The 16466-nt window shown below is 44.4% G+C and overlaps 1 protein-coding gene across 12 annotated transcripts in view; it reads right to left on the bottom strand.

The window, feature by feature from the left end:
- The window catches only part of PTK2 (protein tyrosine kinase 2), a 259848-nt gene that overhangs the window by 68249 nt on the left and 175133 nt on the right, over positions 1–16466 (bottom strand). For 7 of the 12 annotated variants that reach the window (XM_078071946.1, XM_078071937.1, XM_078071944.1 and 4 more), the window contains 5 exons: positions 14534–14617; positions 13542–13559; positions 7364–7420; positions 5638–5658; positions 4449–4546 (listed from right to left, as the gene is read on the bottom strand). In XM_078071946.1, coding sequence (XP_077928072.1) covers positions 4449–4546; positions 5638–5658; positions 7364–7420; positions 13542–13559; positions 14534–14617 — 278 coding nt within the window. The remainder of the gene's footprint in view (positions 1–4448; positions 4547–5637; positions 5659–7363; positions 7421–13541; positions 13560–14533; positions 14618–16466) is intronic. The other 5 variants (XM_078071938.1, XM_078071940.1, XM_078071942.1 and 2 more) reach the window with 5 other exon arrangements.

Raw genomic sequence — 16466 nt, 5'->3', positions numbered from 1 at the left:
GACACAAAATGTCCTTTTTAACAGGAATTCTGAATAACAACAACAGAAACTTCTGTAAGACCACAAAACCATCATCAATCCTGTGAATTCATACTCAAATATTGTCCATGATGCTTTAAGCAAGACAGTCTGAAGACATGCAAAAAAAGTACTGCTCTCTAAAACTCAGAGTTTCAAATGGATGCTGGACCTAAGATTCCGCGGGGAGCACATGTATAAAGGGCCATATGTGAACAGAACCAGGGTCTCGTCATCTGTCCACGGAGTAGCACTTGTGGCTGTCAGCCCCCAAACTGGACAGCAGAAGCCTGGGGAATGCTGAGCATCAGAGGGGCTGGTCACAGAGATCAGAATGTTGGAGAAGTCAGTTCAAAGTGAGCAAGACCAGAACCTAAGCAAAGCTGGTTTCTTGTTTTTGTTTTTTTGCCTAAAAAACCTTTAAAAAGAGGCAGATTCAAACATAGCTGCGTTATTGCTCAAGGTGAGACTTTAAAAAACCTTTAAAATATAAGCAATATTTAGGGGAGAGAGAGGTCTATTCTTTTCTTTTTTTTTTTTAAATATATTTATTTATTTATTTGAGAGAGTGAGAATGAGAGAGAGAAAGTACATGACAGGGGGGAGGGTCAGAGGGAGAAGCAGGCTCCCCACTGAGCAGGGAGCCCAATGCGGGACTCGATCCCGGGACTCCAGGATCATGACCTGAGCCGAAGGCAGTCGCCTAACCAACTGAGCCACCCAGGCGCCCGAGAGGTCTTTTCAATGTCCCTGAAAATACCACATTGTCGTCCAATATGCCTCCATAAAAGATATGATTAGGCTCTGAATTATTAACAACCAGTGGACCTTTAAAAGACTTAAATAAATCCAGAGAAGGGCTATTCTGGGATTCATTAAGAGAAAAAGAGATTTAAAAGCAGATTTTTTAAGGCTAAGATAATAATGATGAAAGAATGTGCAAGTGATCAGCAGAGGTTCAAATAATAAGAAAGAAGCCCGATCACCCTGCCAAATGAAGGCAACAGTGCGTGTGAATGAGCCTCTACACTGGCTCTGAGAATGAACTCCAGGTCCCCATGTGTAGCCCACCCGACCCCGTCTCCTCTCCTTCCGTGGCCCTCCCCGCACACACCACTGCGGCCACACTGGCCTCCTGTGGACTGCTCCCTTCTTGCTTCAGGGCTCTGCTGCGGGTCACCTATCAGAAGGCCTTCTTCTACCATCTCACGGGGAGAGCACCCCAACCTCCTCTTGCCCATGCTTTTTTCTCAGAGCACTTCTTCCCCACTCGACATTCAGTGTATTTGTTTTTGTCTGTTCCTTTCTGTCTCAGAGCGATTTAAGTTCCATGAGAGCAGAAATTGTGCCTGTTTTGTTCATTTTCATGTCCCCACCACTTCACTGTCACATGGTAGGTGACTGAGAAATTGTTGCTGAAATAATTACTGGAGTCTCCAGTGGCAGGTTCCTGGCCGTGACATGTGTGCTGAGCTGCAGTCTGATGCATTAGTAAAAATCCTTGAAGAAATGTTACTTATCTTATAGAACACTAAAGAACATAATCTGGAAAAAGGACTTAATAGGAGCCCCAAGAAATGAGTAGATTCCTTTGCACTATAAAATTAGACACCGACATTAAAAACAAAATAAACACTCACGTACAACATATATCAGGAAGATACTCAACAAAAAGTGTGAACCCTGGTATTTTTCTGGGGGCTGGGACTCATTCAACAAATATTTAATAAACACTAGACAATGGATATTAAAAAAAATGTTCTCTTGTATTTTCACAACTGAAATGGATTATTTTATTTATTTATTTATTTTTTAGATTTTTATTTATTTGACAGAGACACAGTGAGAGAGGGAACACAAGCAGGTGGAGTGGGCGAGGGAGAAGCAGGCCTCCCGCTGAGCAGGGAGCCTGATTCGGGGCTCAGGCATCCTCCCAAACACTGGGATCATGACCTGAGCCGAAGGCAGACGCTTAACGACTGAGCCACCCAGGCGCCCCTGGATTAGTTATTTTAAAAATGCATGAAATCAAGCCCATGCACCCTGCCATTATCTGTGCGGTCCTGGTAAGTCACTGAATTCTAGAGACTGCAGGGAGCTCCGAGGGTACCGAGTTCAACTGCCAAGAAGCCGCACCTCCCTCCCATCTCAGGTGGGTGCAGCCAAGTCTAAGAGTTAGGAAGTCTTTGAGTAACCTTAGATCCAGGGCTTTTTCTACTGCATTTTGCCCCAAAGAACAGAGTTAGGAGAATTAGGAAGATAACACAGAGTAAAAAAAAAAAAAAAACAACTAAAGAGAAGTTAACAGCTAGAAATACATAATAAATGATAGAATTGTATATAAGTACAAAGGCAGAGGCTTTCAAAACTGAAGTTTTAAAAAATGGAACCTCTAAATTGTTTAGTGACATTGGTGGCAATTGTCTATTGTTCCTGACAGAAACAAAAAACAAAAAAAGCCCCTTTAGCTATCTGGTTACAAAAGTAATGATCACTATGTCACTAGTGCATGTATGAAGGATGTGAAAAAGTGACAGATATGGAGTTACTATGGAAAAATGCCATTTGCAGTTTCCAAAGCAGGGGTGACACAGAAGGTCAATCATCTGTGTTACTATAGACCTTCCTTGACTCAAGATGGAGTTATGTCCGGATAAACCCACCGTAAGTTGAAAACATCCTAAGCTGAAAGTGCGTGTGAGACACCTAACCTCCCAAACAACACAGCTGAGCCGCACCCCCTTACCCATGCGTGGAAGCGTTCACACGGGCCTGCAGTTGGGCAGAGCCATTTCACACAAAGTGTATTTTATAATGAAGTGTTGACAGCTCATGCAATTTATTGAATCCTCTACTGAAACTGACAAACAGAAGGGCCGTGTGGACACAGAATGGCTGTCAGTCCGTCGGTGATGGGCCCTCACGGCCGCGGCCGCCACCCTGCATAAGGACAGGGGATGTGTGTGCCCCTGGCCTTCAACAGGATCCAAGTTCAAAATTCCAAGCATGGTTTCTACTGCATGCAAGTCGCTTTTGCACCATCATAAAGTCGAAAAACTGTAAGCTGACCCACCTTTAAGTACAACCACTGTAAGTCAGGGGCAGTCTGTGCGCTCTTATTAGCGCCATCTGTATACACCTGTTACTATTCTAGTTAAAAAAGTTTCTTGGGCAAGTATGTACTATTATTTTATCTCTCTCTTTTTTTAAAGTAGGCTCCATGCTAAGTGTGGAGCCCAACGTGGGGCTGGAACTCACAACCCTGAGATCAAGGCCTGAGCTGAAATCGAGTGGGACATTTAACCAACTGAGCCACCCTCTATTTTAAAATGCTGTTTTAAAATTACTGATCTAATAAAAACACACACGATAACCAGTGCTGGTAGGGATGCAGAGAAATGGGCACCCTTACCCGCTGCTGCTCAGAATGGAAATGGACAGCTTCTTTGGAGACAGTCTGGCAGTTAGTCAAAGAGTGGAACGGTTACCACGTGACCCAGGAATTCCGCTCCCAGGTGTCCACTCAAGAGAACTGAAAACCACTCACACACGAACTGTGCAGCGGTGCTCACAGAGGCGTTACTCGCAACAGCTAAGACACGGTAACACCCCACATGACCGTCAACGGGAAAACGGACAAAAAGTGGTCTATCCATACGATCGAATGTTATTTAGCAGTGACAAGAAATGAAGTCCTGATACACGCTACAATGTGGATGACCCCTGAAAACATGCCAACTGGAAGAACCCATCATGAAAGGCCACATATCATATGAGTCCACTGACATGAAACATCCAGAACAGGCCAATCTACAGAGGCAGAAAGCAGATGAGTGGTTGCCAGGGGCCGCGGGGGAAGGTGATATGGGAGTGACTGCTAATGGATGTGGGGACTTCCTTCTGGGGCAAAGAAAATGTTCTAGAATGGACTGGGCAGTGGACTGTACAGCTCTAGCAATATTCTAAGAAAACCACTGAATTTTATGTTTTAAAGAAGTGAATTTTATTTATAGTATGTGATTTGTACCTCAAGAAAGCTCTTATTAAAGAAAAAATTTTAAAAATGTGTTGATCTCTTTTGGAGGGCAGTTTGGGGCAAACGAATATTCTTTTCTTGAGGACGCAGGTAAGCAGGAATACCGGCCACCTGCTGTTGATGCTGGTCATCTATTTGTCGATTCTGTGCAATGGAACAATCACTGTGGAATCTGTTACTGAGGAGAGAGGCTGAGAGATTAAAATGAATAAAAGACAGACCCAGCCCTCTAAGAGCTCAGTGTGCCATTTTTCCGTTTCTGAATATAGCAAGTAGGCGGACATGTATGACGAGCTTTGTAAAAGACAAGCTCAAAGAACTGAGGACTCGTGAAGACAAACAAGAGGCAACAGTCAAAAGTAGCTCAGGTTTCTGGTCGCCGCAGGGGACTTACTGGGCTCATATAGACGCCTTGATGGACGTCTCCAAACTGGCCTTCCCCGATGCACCGTCCAAGCTCGATTCTTTCTCTCTGAATCTCATAATCCCTGGCTGCAAAACACGATATACGTAAGTACAATATTCCAAATGTCGAAATTACACTTGACGCGCTTTTCGTTTCATTATCATCCATGAGTACAAATCGCACTGGTGGCACATCATTCTATGAAAATGCTTTAAACAGAGTGGAATTCTCTTAAACGGTATTTTTAAAGGAATTACATAAACTGTTATGGCATCGCGTGAACTACCAAAACCATGTGAGTTCTATTAAAGGTAGATTTTTCGTATTTTTAATGTTGATTTAGTTTATATCTGATAGTTTTCTAAACAGTTTCTCCAAGCAGTATTATATGCTTATGTAATCAGTGCTATTAGTTTAAGTATTAATATATGAAAGGCTAAAAACACAGTTATTTAAAGCAATTATTTAACAAATAACTGGTTTGAAAATATGAAGGCAACAAAAAAACTGTGTCACGAGAAACTTTATGTTTTAAAAGTTTAAGAGTTTTCCACTTTCTTATGATCCTATCTATATTATTCACAGAGCTAAAAGAGTTTAAAGAGGTCACTTCTAAAAACTAATTTCAAAATCAGGTGACTTGGAGTCAAGGCTGAACATATCACATTATACATGAAGAGTATTTTATATTTTTGAGAGCATTTGCCTCCAATTAATGTATTAAGTTATTGTGATTTTATACAAAACCAATTATTTAGTAGGCTGCTGAGGCACACGGAAGTAAAATACCCATTAGAAACCTCGTCAATAGATTCTAATCCAATGAACCACTTAGTATTTTGATTTCCTCCAGCCGGGAAACCTGTCTGCACAACCCACACTGTGCGCACTCCATTAGTGTAGCCACCAACAGAATAAAACGATAGCCAAATATTTCCAAATCTCTCCCTGGTTTATAAAATTCTAAACCGTACAGAAAAATCCAACCCAAATTTTAGATGGTTCTTTTCCTCTTTAAAATCACTTTAGCTACTAGTAGTTCCATTGGTTTAACAGCATGAATAAACCAATGGAAAGTAGTTTAAAGATAAAAGTTAACTGAAAACTGAAACATCCCACATCATTCCATAGGTTGCAATTGCAAGCAAATGCAGTTATTTTAAAGGAATCCTGTTACCTTCATCTATTCCATAGCTTTCTGTATTGCAATTAAGGGAGAAAAAAATTGAAGACCTTGCTTAGAAATAACTAATAGCAATTAGGTTAACAACAACAAACTCCAAGAGTGCATTTCAACATTTACTTTGCTAAATATTTTAACAACAAACATCAGTTTAAAAAAAAAAAAAAGAGGACTAGACACAAGCAAACTGAATCTCCTCAAATTATCTCGATGTGACGTCAACAATGCTTTTCAATCTCCATCTCGTAAATTCCTGCATGATGACTCATTTTTGTGGGGTCTGGACCTTTACTACTCAACACTGAATAGTAAGTACACAAATACAAATTTGGATAGTCTGCAGGGATGTATAAATGACTAAATGGCTAACCTAAATTTAAGCATTTTCCATGTTGCTACGGCAAGTCAAAATGCCCAGGTTCCCCTCTTCCTTCTGTTTTGAACCACTCTCTAACACAAGAGCTCTTACGAGGGGATTCAGGGTGCACCCGGGACAACGCAGGTCTGATGTTGGTAATGCCTCTTCAACGTGTACAGTTAATCTAAATGAGAGCATCTTTCAAAATAGTTACACAACAGGGTAAATAAAGTACCCAAAACACGTATCTTACAAATGTGTACGGCTCTACTGAAATCAGGACCTCAGATGTTGAATTATTAAGGCCTCTGAGGCTGTACAGTAGACTCATAACTGGGCCTCTTTAAGAGGGAGGTTTAAAACATTTTTTTTTTCAAGATTTTATTTATTTATGTGACAGAGAGGGACACAGTGAGAGAGGGAACACAAGCAGGGGGAGTGGGAGAGGGAGAAGCAGGCTTCCCGTGGAGCAGGGATCCTGATGCGGGGCTCGATCCCAGGACCCTGGGATCATGACCTGAGCCGAAGGCAGTCGCTTAACGACTGAGCCACCCAGGCGCCCCGGTTTAAAACATTTTTTTAAAATTAAAAAAAAAAAAAATTGTTTTTAAGTAAACCCTATGCCACACGTGGGGCTTGAACACAAGACTCCAAGATCAAGAGTCACATGCTTGAGTCAGCCAGGCGTCCCTACAACATTTTTTTTAACGTGAATGAAATTTCAAGTGTGTCTCCAATCCAAGATCTGGGACTATATCCTCCAGTGCGAGATCTGGGGCTTCCAGGTTCTCTGCAGTCAAGAAGCAGCACACAACAGACAGAAGCAGATGCTGGCGTTCCTAGGCGGCAGGAAGGGTCTAACTGAAGCCTCTCCCTCTCCACACCTCCCACCCTGAGCTGCAGGGACTGGCTGCACTGGGGGCAGGAAGCTCTTTGTAACTGGTAGTCAAGGACAATAAAGAACGAAGTTTCAAAGGGGAAATTCAATTCACCGAATATGCGTATTCAAAGAAGTGAATAGACATGTGTATATATTTATTTAACTTTAAATAATACAATCATCTACAGAGAGGACATTCTGTCACCAATAAAGGTTGTATTACCATAGAGTCAGGAAACAAGATTACGAAAAACCTGTAACTAAGCAGACTTACTACAGATATTTGAGCTTTAGGTTTCTGACTTTAGACTTAGCCAAATATGAAATAGAATTCTAAAGGTTGAAGAGAATATTTCTGTCATGCCCTCAATGAGCTATTAAAAATAGTTCTAAAAAACAATACCTAAAACTTTTAAATGTGAGATATTTAAAAGTTAAATACTGTCAAATCTGAACGAGAACAAAATCAGAAGCCTACTTACTTGAGGGCATGGTGTAGGTATCTTCTTCGTCTATAATCTCAGCATAATCATCTGTTTCTGTAGGAAAGGAAGCAGATATGTTGGAAGAGGTTAAATATTTGACCTCCTGGCCTTTAAGAGAATTAGAAAACGCAAAATGAGCTGCCTAAATCCCCTACTATGCCAACATATTCTTAAAACACTATTCCCCAATTTTTGCTCACACATGAGTCATTTATGGAAATAAAAGTGACATCATGGTGCCGTCTGCTAGAACACACAGACTTGTTTCTCGGGGAGCACACAGCGCTGGCACAGAGAGCCCTTATGAAGAATGGAAAGATGTGGAGGAGCATCTACGACCAGGACTCAAAGCCCCCCATCTATACCGACTGCAAAACTCTCCCTGGACTGCACCAAATTCACGTTTAAACCCACACTTCGGTCTCCTGGGATTTCTCCAAACAAGGCTGGTATCTCAAAAACCGAGAATCTGCCATTATTCATAACTAGACTCTAGAGCAGAATCTGAAGGCTGGCCTCTTGGAAAACAAAAATGACGGCCTGACTGTTGAGGAGATTAAGTGGGTAACGTATTTCGTTTGTTCAGGGTGGAAGCAGCCCAGGAATTTATCTCCTGTCACTTTGCACCCAGATGTCTGAAGAGTACACATTAATGTCAAAAGGGTAAAAGATCTAACAAAAAGAATGAAATGACAAGAAACAGCATATTAAAATGAGTTCTTTTCTGAGGGTGTCAAGGAGCTGCAGTGTCCCCACTACCCCTTTCAGTAATACACTGACTTAGACGCCCACCTCCATCAATGGGGAAACTATTTTGACAAAAACAACCCTCACTTGGACAACAATTATGCTGACTTACGCCCTGCCTGTTTTTCTGTAACGAGGAAAAAGCTTTAGCTGCTCCTCGAGTACGGATTTAAGCTGCTGGCCCAGGAGAGGAGGGGCAGTACTTCCTGAATTATCTTTGAGAAGAGCTCTTCAAAGAGAAAATCTGCCCAAGCATCCACCTTTAACCCCAGAAAAACTAAAAGCTAAATGTTCTTCCTTTTGTGCTGCTCTTACTACTTCATTCAGGTATTAAAATTATAGAAAAGAGAGAATATATGTAGTCTACACTCTTTAGGATTATCAATCATTCCACGTATTGCTATGGTAATGATTGAGATCAGACCTAAGAGTTACTGGAAGAATTTACTTCTTAATTAAAAACGATTAAAGTAAAAAAAAAAATTCAGCTGGCAGAATACGAAGTCAATAAATCAATTTTCCTTAAAGCATTTAGTAAATGTAAACTATTCCTAAGTCCTACGTGAAAGGTGGATAATCTCTATCATTCTTACATGTTCTAAGTAACACTACTTACAGGATTAAAGAAAAACATTTAATCTACCCCCAACCCTACATCCTTTTATTTCTGTTTCCCCCTCTTATCCTGTTCCCAGCGAACAGGCATGTTCTAGCCTACAGCTTTGCTTTTGTGTAGGCGGGCTTAATGAAGGACGGTGGGAAATGGTATTCGGGGACGGCAGGGAATCACTAAGGCACTTTACGAGAAAGGCCCAAGCAGAGGAGGAATCTACACGAGCAGCTGAGACCAGAGAAGCACCATGTCACACACGGCATCTACTCGTTGCCTCCTCTCCTTATTCTGTAATTTATACCCTCCCCTGAGAAAGCTACCTAAGGCAGAATTTCCACAAGCAACAGACGCTACCCTCCCTGCCTTCTTTCCTACAAAGCACGCACCTGCAGAGGCCAGATGCGGTGGGTGAACCTGGGTGGCGGGACCCTGGCTGTGACAGCTGCCAGACCCCCGGGCCCTGCCTGCTCCCCCCGCTGCCCTGTTCCCAACCCCTGGCCCTGGCTCTACTGAGGAGACGCCATGGATCAATCAACAGCACATGGCTGTGGGGTCACTGCCTGCCTGATGGAGAAGGGCACAAAGCTGCCTCTCGCCCAGGACTTTACCATGTGCTGGAGCTCTTGCCGGCTTAGCCAGAAATTCTGGTTTCAGCCAAAGTGTTACCCAGCCAGAGACCTCGCCTCCAACGGACGTGCCCCCCACCCCATCACTCTTCATCACGCTGCCTGGTTTGCTTTCCCCAGTCCTCATCACTACCCGCTAGCTGGCAGTCCTTGGTTCCTTGGCCACTGCCTGCCCCGCTCCAGACGGAGAGCCCAGGGGAGCACAGCACTTCTCCACATCTAACACGGGGCCCAGCACAGAGAAGGGGCCAGGTCCGTATTGGCTGAACAGAGGACAACTTCACTGCAACCACGTGGTGAGGGGACTACAGCTAAGGCAAGGACGCGATGTGGCCTGTGCAGGGCCGTGCAGCCCGGATGGGGCAGAGCTGCGGTGTACCGGACAGGCCCAGCCCCTGCGTTCGGGGGCAGCCCACGCCCTCCCGCGAGGCCACTTCACCTGTCTGTGCTGTAGCTGGGCCCTCACGTGGACAATGGGAACACATAGCCACCTTGCAGGGTTGTTATGAGGATTACAGGAGATACATACAAAGTCGAGGTGTGGACCTGCACATAACAGCTGATCACAAAATCGTAGCTCCTTGCAGTTTTGCTTCTTCTGCGGGCTCTACGGGAGGAACCTGGCAGCGGAGGGCTTCCTGCCTGCTGAGACTCTGGGTCGGCCCCTCTGGAGTGACTGTAATGGCTTCTGGGACAGCCTCTTTTTAGAAAAGCCTCACTCGAAATCCCGACCTCTGAAACAACTCTGAAGCCATAAAAATAAAATGGCTAATAGATATCAGGCTAGCAAACAACACTGATTTGGGAAAAATCAAGTTGCAGATGCTTTAATTAATTCACACAATCTAAGAAAGAGCCTGTAATTTTTCCCTCTCAATGCTATGTGAATTCTATATAGAACCTTTGGGGATACCAAAGCTGTCTAGGAATGACTCAGGGTGACATCTGGGGTGTAGGCTGTGTACTGTGGTGTAACAGGACTAGAGAATTTTTACTGCAGTCAGCAGTGCTTGTGTCCTCTGGCAGCTGGTTCTTATGGAGCAGAACCACTGCTGCTGAGGGGACAGAGACCTACAAAAGTGTCACTGTGACCTACAGAGGAGCTCTCAAGTTGCAATACTTGGCATAGTTCTCCAAGAATTCTTAATATTGATTTGGCTCTATTTTTCTTTCCCGGTTTTTAGGATTACAGGATTTTATGATTCTGACATGAGAGGTATTTTTACACACTTAAGGGCCCCTGAAAAACTGGAGCCCAGCCTGAAATTGCCTGCCCCCATGATACAAGGAAAAGAAACATAAAAAAAGGAAACAGGTTCTAGATCTGGGCACAAATAAGGGAAGGCAGATCCGCTTACAGATGATGGCGGCAGCATTACTGAGAACGCACCACACTGCAGACACGGCTAGAAACTGTGATCGCTTATCCGATGAGGTGGTACTGCTATCATCATCCCGCTTTGCAGACGGGAAACTGAGGCTCCCAGGGCACACGTGAGTTCCTCAAGATCCCAGTGCCAATCAGTGGTGGGCTGGTATTCATAGCAACACTCAGGCACAGAGCCTCATCCCGTATTATCCTCCGCAATATTTATAGGGACTCTTACTTGTCCTTAAAGGTTTTTTCTTTTAAGTCATCTCCGCATCTAGTGTGGAACTGGAACTCACAACCCTGAGATCAAGAGTCGCACGCTCCACTGACTAAGCCAGCCCGGCGCCCCTGGGGACTTTTATTTGTGAGATCAGATACCCTATGCTATGAAACTATGGAATATTCCTCTAGGGATATTTTGGGAACCTCCCCCCACCCCCCAACACAGGCAGAGTTCTGCTCCAGAGATGTTCACAAGATGGGGGCCTGTGTATTTGGGAGACTGTTTCAAATATTTGATTAATATTAATCAAATATTTCAAAATAAACATTTTTAAAAATGGAGATTCCTGAAACCTTGTACAACATTATAATTTGAAAGGTTAGGTAAAATCAAAAAGAGAGGAAGACAACGTAAAAAGGACAGAAACTGGCAGCTCAGAAATCAGGAGAGAAAAGAGCCAAGTTCTCATCTTAGAGCAAGGTAACCAGGCTGTCACGTGGCCACCGAGCACTGACACCGCGGCCCGCTGTCCTAGCCTCCTGCTCTGTCACCCAGCCCGAGGCCGCTGGAGTCTGCGGAGCGCGGGCCGGCGCAACTCACAAAAGCCTTCAGGCTCACACACTTCTCAAGTGCTGACGATCTGCTCAACCTCCCACAGAAGAGGGGGTCGGTGGTGTGGTTCTGTCGCACCTCCTCTACTCGCCTGGCAGAAAAACGGGGCCCCTTTCCCCTGGTGGTGCTCGGGCCCTGGCTTGGACACCTGCAATGCTAAAAACCTGCGCCCCCGGCTGTCCTCCCTCAGGGAGTCGGAACAAGGCATCTGTCCCACAGAGCATCTCTACAGTGACAAGACCACTCAGGCAATTCCGTGGGACGCCCCTCCCACCTGGTGACTGCCATGTGACACCGGCCCGGAGGCCCTGGCAAGCAGGGGAAGAGCTCTCTTCTGGGCGGCTGGGAAGGGCCCGCTGTGCTCTTTCACATCAACTGCTTTATGACCTCGACCAAGGTCAGCAGCTCTTTCCTGTCACGGCTTAGACAGCGGGTCTTTCAGACTCTGCTGGGCACCGTCTCTGCTGCCCTGCCCACCCCTGAGCAGCCCTCTGTACCCAAGTGGGTGTGCCTGTGCTCCAATAAAGGCTCACCTGTGGACACTGAAATGTGAATTTCATAGAGTTTTGATGCCAAAAATACTATTCTGTTGATTTTTCCCCAATCATTAAAAAAAGTAATAATCATTCTATGCTCCAGCGGCAATACAAAAACAAGAGGTGGGCTGTATCTTGCCCATGGGCCTCAGTTTGTGGACCCCTGACCTAGACCAAGTGACTAATGCCTTAAGGCCCAGCTTATTCATCTATAAAATGGGAACAGAAATACTTGCCCTATCTGATTGACAGAACTGGGAAAGTAAAACGTGGGAAAATGGTTTCATTACATAGAGCATGTGGGAATAACCTCATGTTTATAAACATTTGTTCAAATTCTCATGCTTTCATAGTAATCCTCACAACAACCGCTGAGACCTTTTACGGATGAAGACACACAAGATGAAGCAATTTGCTCAGGACCAGTCAACTAGGCTGCTGGTGACATGATGGGGCAGTGGGGGCTGGAGTCTCCCTCCTGATCACGCATCCTGCAGCGGCCTCGGCCTCGGGAGTCTCTCCACCCTGGGCTCATCAGGCCCCTCTCGGGCTCTGCAGAGAGGACAACGCCTGGAGTCACATGCCTGCGCATGGGGGACTCCGTGCCAGCAGCAGCCGCTACCTAACTGGTAACTACCAAGGAGTGGATCTCCATGCTGTCAGCCCCACGGCCCAGACACACTTTGCCAAAGTCATGTTTAGTTAAGATCTTTCACTACTCGAGTTATCAATCCTACCATGAAAATGACACAAGGGAAATCTTCAGTAAAAGCATTCTCTCCTTTAATCATGAGGAAAAATGCAATCCTCCCTAATTTGAGTTTAGTGTAAAGAGTATAGAGTTTCATGCAGGCAACACATGAAGTGGGGAACATAAGACACAATACGTGACTTACAAATTTCTCGTTTTTTAAGTGCTACTCTCAAACCTTTGAAGAATCGTCCTCATCACTGTTGCTGATATTTCTTTAACTAGCTTGTGTGCGATTCTTAAAAATCACTTTTTGTTCCTTCCTTTCTACTACCCACTCCCAAACTAAGAATTATTATATATATCTATACACACACACACACACACATATATATGTATTACACACACACACACACACCGTACTTGGGAAATCCTCTATGGATTTCTATCATTTACAGCTTTCAAGTGTAACTAATCTTGTTGACTAGTACCATTTTGACAACTGTTCTAGAAACCTAAAGTTTTAATCATGAAATCTAGAAAATTCACTATGTGTATATACAACTCAAATATACCACTGAGACATCAGAGAAACTGGCAAAGCCCTGAACAATTTTTAAGAGATCATTTGTTCACATCATTTTTTCATACTTGTTTTAGATCAAAACCACATTTTGCCCTTCATTAAATACTGAACCATATTTATGAATAAATAATTCTCATATTAGTAACACAAATGTGAAAATAAATATTACCGTCCCCACTAATTTCATCTGCAGATCCAGGTAGCATGCAAAGAAAGGGAGAGTGGGGGAGGAAGGAGGGTGGGGAGGGGAGAGAGGGAGACACACTATTAAAAAGACAAGTAAGTCAAAGCACAAGGAAAACAAAAAAATCACCCCCCAGGTCTAATTCAAAAGATGAAAAGAGCGACTGCAGTCGTGAGTGTGTTTACTTGGTGTAAGGGCATTATGCCGAGTTTCCACCTGTCCACACGTCATACAAAGTTCCACGGCAGTTCTGTAAAGCTGGTCTCTACCATACTGAGCAAAATTAATCTGATAGGCGCTCACAGTTAAATGCTAAAAATAGCCTGGACCCCCTCAAAGGGAATTTGCATCCTGTCAGATAAAAATGAAGATAAGTAGTCATCAATGTGTCTGGTGAAGCCTAGCCTCCCCCAGGGAGCCGTGGGCTCCTATTACACAGAGCCCCAGGCCAGGCCCAGCACATAAGCTGTACTACAAGTCAAGTTTCCATTTAAATTCATGCAGTGTTTGGAGAAATTCCTGTTCTGATTATTACAAATAATCTTTGCTTTCCAGAAAACGATCCAAGTGGCCTGGCTGTCTCCACTCTGCAGCAGCCCCGAGTATCTGCCAGCAAAGCATGAAAAGCAGACTGGGGCTCACTCCGATCATCCTTCACTCAGCTGCATGCTACTTTAGGAAACCCACAGTGTAAAACGAGGTACCTGCTGGCCCCACAAATGAAACCAGGAAGCCACGCCTCGCCCTGTCATGCATTTAAAAACCAGCAAACAGGCAAACAAAAAGTCTTCTCTTGGAGAGCAGCCCAGAGACGGTCAACGTGAACCGTCGCCCCCGTACGGCTGCCGAGCGGCAGACAGCCCGTACGCGGACACCCAGTTAAGGCACACTCTGCTCGGGACAATCTACAAGCGTCCGGTTAGGCCCGCTGCCGGGGCGCGGCGGTTAGTGCGAGCTGGCGCGAGCGAGCACAGTACCCGTAGGAGAAGGCTCATGGGAACAGAAGACCAAAGGGAGAAGGCGCCTAGCTTTCTTAACTCTATGCTGGCAGGGACTGACTCCTTTATAAAGAGGCAAGAGGAAGAAAGAGAAAAACAGAAACACATTATTTCATACAAAAATACAAAAGAAAACTCATGTTACACATTTTAAGGCAGCTCTATAAAAGCAAATACAAAACTGCAATGCTTTTATTTCACGATTGGCATACTTTATTTCTCACTCTGATTGACTCCCGTTTTAAAAAACATACTAATATTTAAAATACAAGTTTCTCTTTTAGCAAAGATTAGCACTAGATACAGAAACTTTTAGCCAGACGCACGAGTCTCCCAGCTCTGCAGAGCCAGCCATGTGAAGGCATTACAGACATTTTTACAATAACAAAACTCAACCAAAACGAAACAAGACAAAAAACAAAGACAAATAAATAATTCAAGAATCCTGTGGACATTCATCATAAAGAAAAAATTGCCAGAAACTAGCAGATTCTGATTTGTGGAAGAGTTTTATGAGCAATTTTCCCCAAATTATCAGCAAAGACACAGACTCACAGACCTTAAATGTGCACCCGAAATAAATGACTTTAACACAAAACTAGCGATGAGGATGGCTGAATACCCAGGCTGAAAAGCCCCCTGCCCCCTAACATCGTCTGCTCACTCACTGCCTCGCTCACATACTGTCAACTGTGACAGTCGCCTCTGCCCTGGACGCTGGCTGCCGCCCAGCCCACCAAGAACACAGCACAGCTGCGTGGAGAAGCAACGATTACAGTATGGTACGGGGAACAGCGGGTTTCTGTCAAAGTGAAGTCAAAACAGGGGATGTAGCTCTTGAAGACAGAAAAGACACAGGAGACATGCAACACTTAACCGCATCCCCATGGGATCCCCTCAAGAAAGGACTTCAGGGGTGGCCCAGGGACAGCAGGGCTGGGATCAACTGATGGCCGGGACTTACAGACGTATCAACGTGTTAGGAACAGAAGTGAGAGGAACAGAAACAGACAACGTAGTGATATTTCAGTCGCTGTGCTGTGATCCCGACCCCGTTACTGAGGGTTTCAGCTTCCACCGCCATCAGGAGGGTGCAGCTCCCTGTGGTTGTCGGTTAAGACCAGGGGCCTGGCGCAAAGCCTGAATGCATGCTGTCAGGCCGGAAGGAGCCCGGGCCTGGAGCTGAGGATGAGGGCAGGGGCAAGAGCTCCATGGGATGTGACAGGAGAGACAGGCACCCGGACGGTGGGGGGAGTTGACGGCATTCTGTCAGGAGTCAGTTTTCTGATTTCAATAATTACATTGTGATCGTGTAAGAGGACATCTTTGGCCTTAGGAAATACACATTGGAACATTTGTAAGTAAAGGGGCACAACATGCCCGCAAGTGCTTTCAAATGGCTCCAGGGGGAAAAACTGAGCAAACATTAGTGGGCCAAAATACGAACATGGTGAATCCCAGTAAAGAATATAAGAGACTTCATTTTACTGTTCTTAAACCCATTCTTTAGGTGTGGAATTACAGAAACATAAAGAATACAAAGAACACATATTTGAATTGAGACGCTGGCTCCCCTCCTCATTCTTTGACCTTGGAAAAGTTACCGAACTTGTTTATTTGTAAAATGAGGCAGCGACAGAGGCATCCCCCATAGAGAGCTCTGGAGAGGGTCCCGTGGGGTTCCCCAGGCACCTGGCCCGGGGCAGCCACCATGTAAGTGCGAGCTAGTCCCATTTTTCTATTGCTTATTTTATTTCGAAACTGACCTGAGTACTCTTTATATTGACTTAAGAAGCAAATAGCTTTTAAAAAATATAACTCTTCTTCAGTCATATCAAGATTATCCCACATCATTAAATAAAAATGCTGTTAGGACTCTTCTGTTTATTTAGGTACGTTATTTTATTCAAGA

This window comes from Halichoerus grypus, chromosome 5 (genome assembly GCF_964656455.1).
Source record: "Halichoerus grypus chromosome 5, mHalGry1.hap1.1, whole genome shotgun sequence".
Taxonomy (NCBI): domain Eukaryota; kingdom Metazoa; phylum Chordata; class Mammalia; order Carnivora; family Phocidae; genus Halichoerus; species Halichoerus grypus.
The sequence above is the reverse complement of the archived record's forward strand: the minus strand, read 5'-3'. Positions and strand labels throughout refer to the sequence as shown.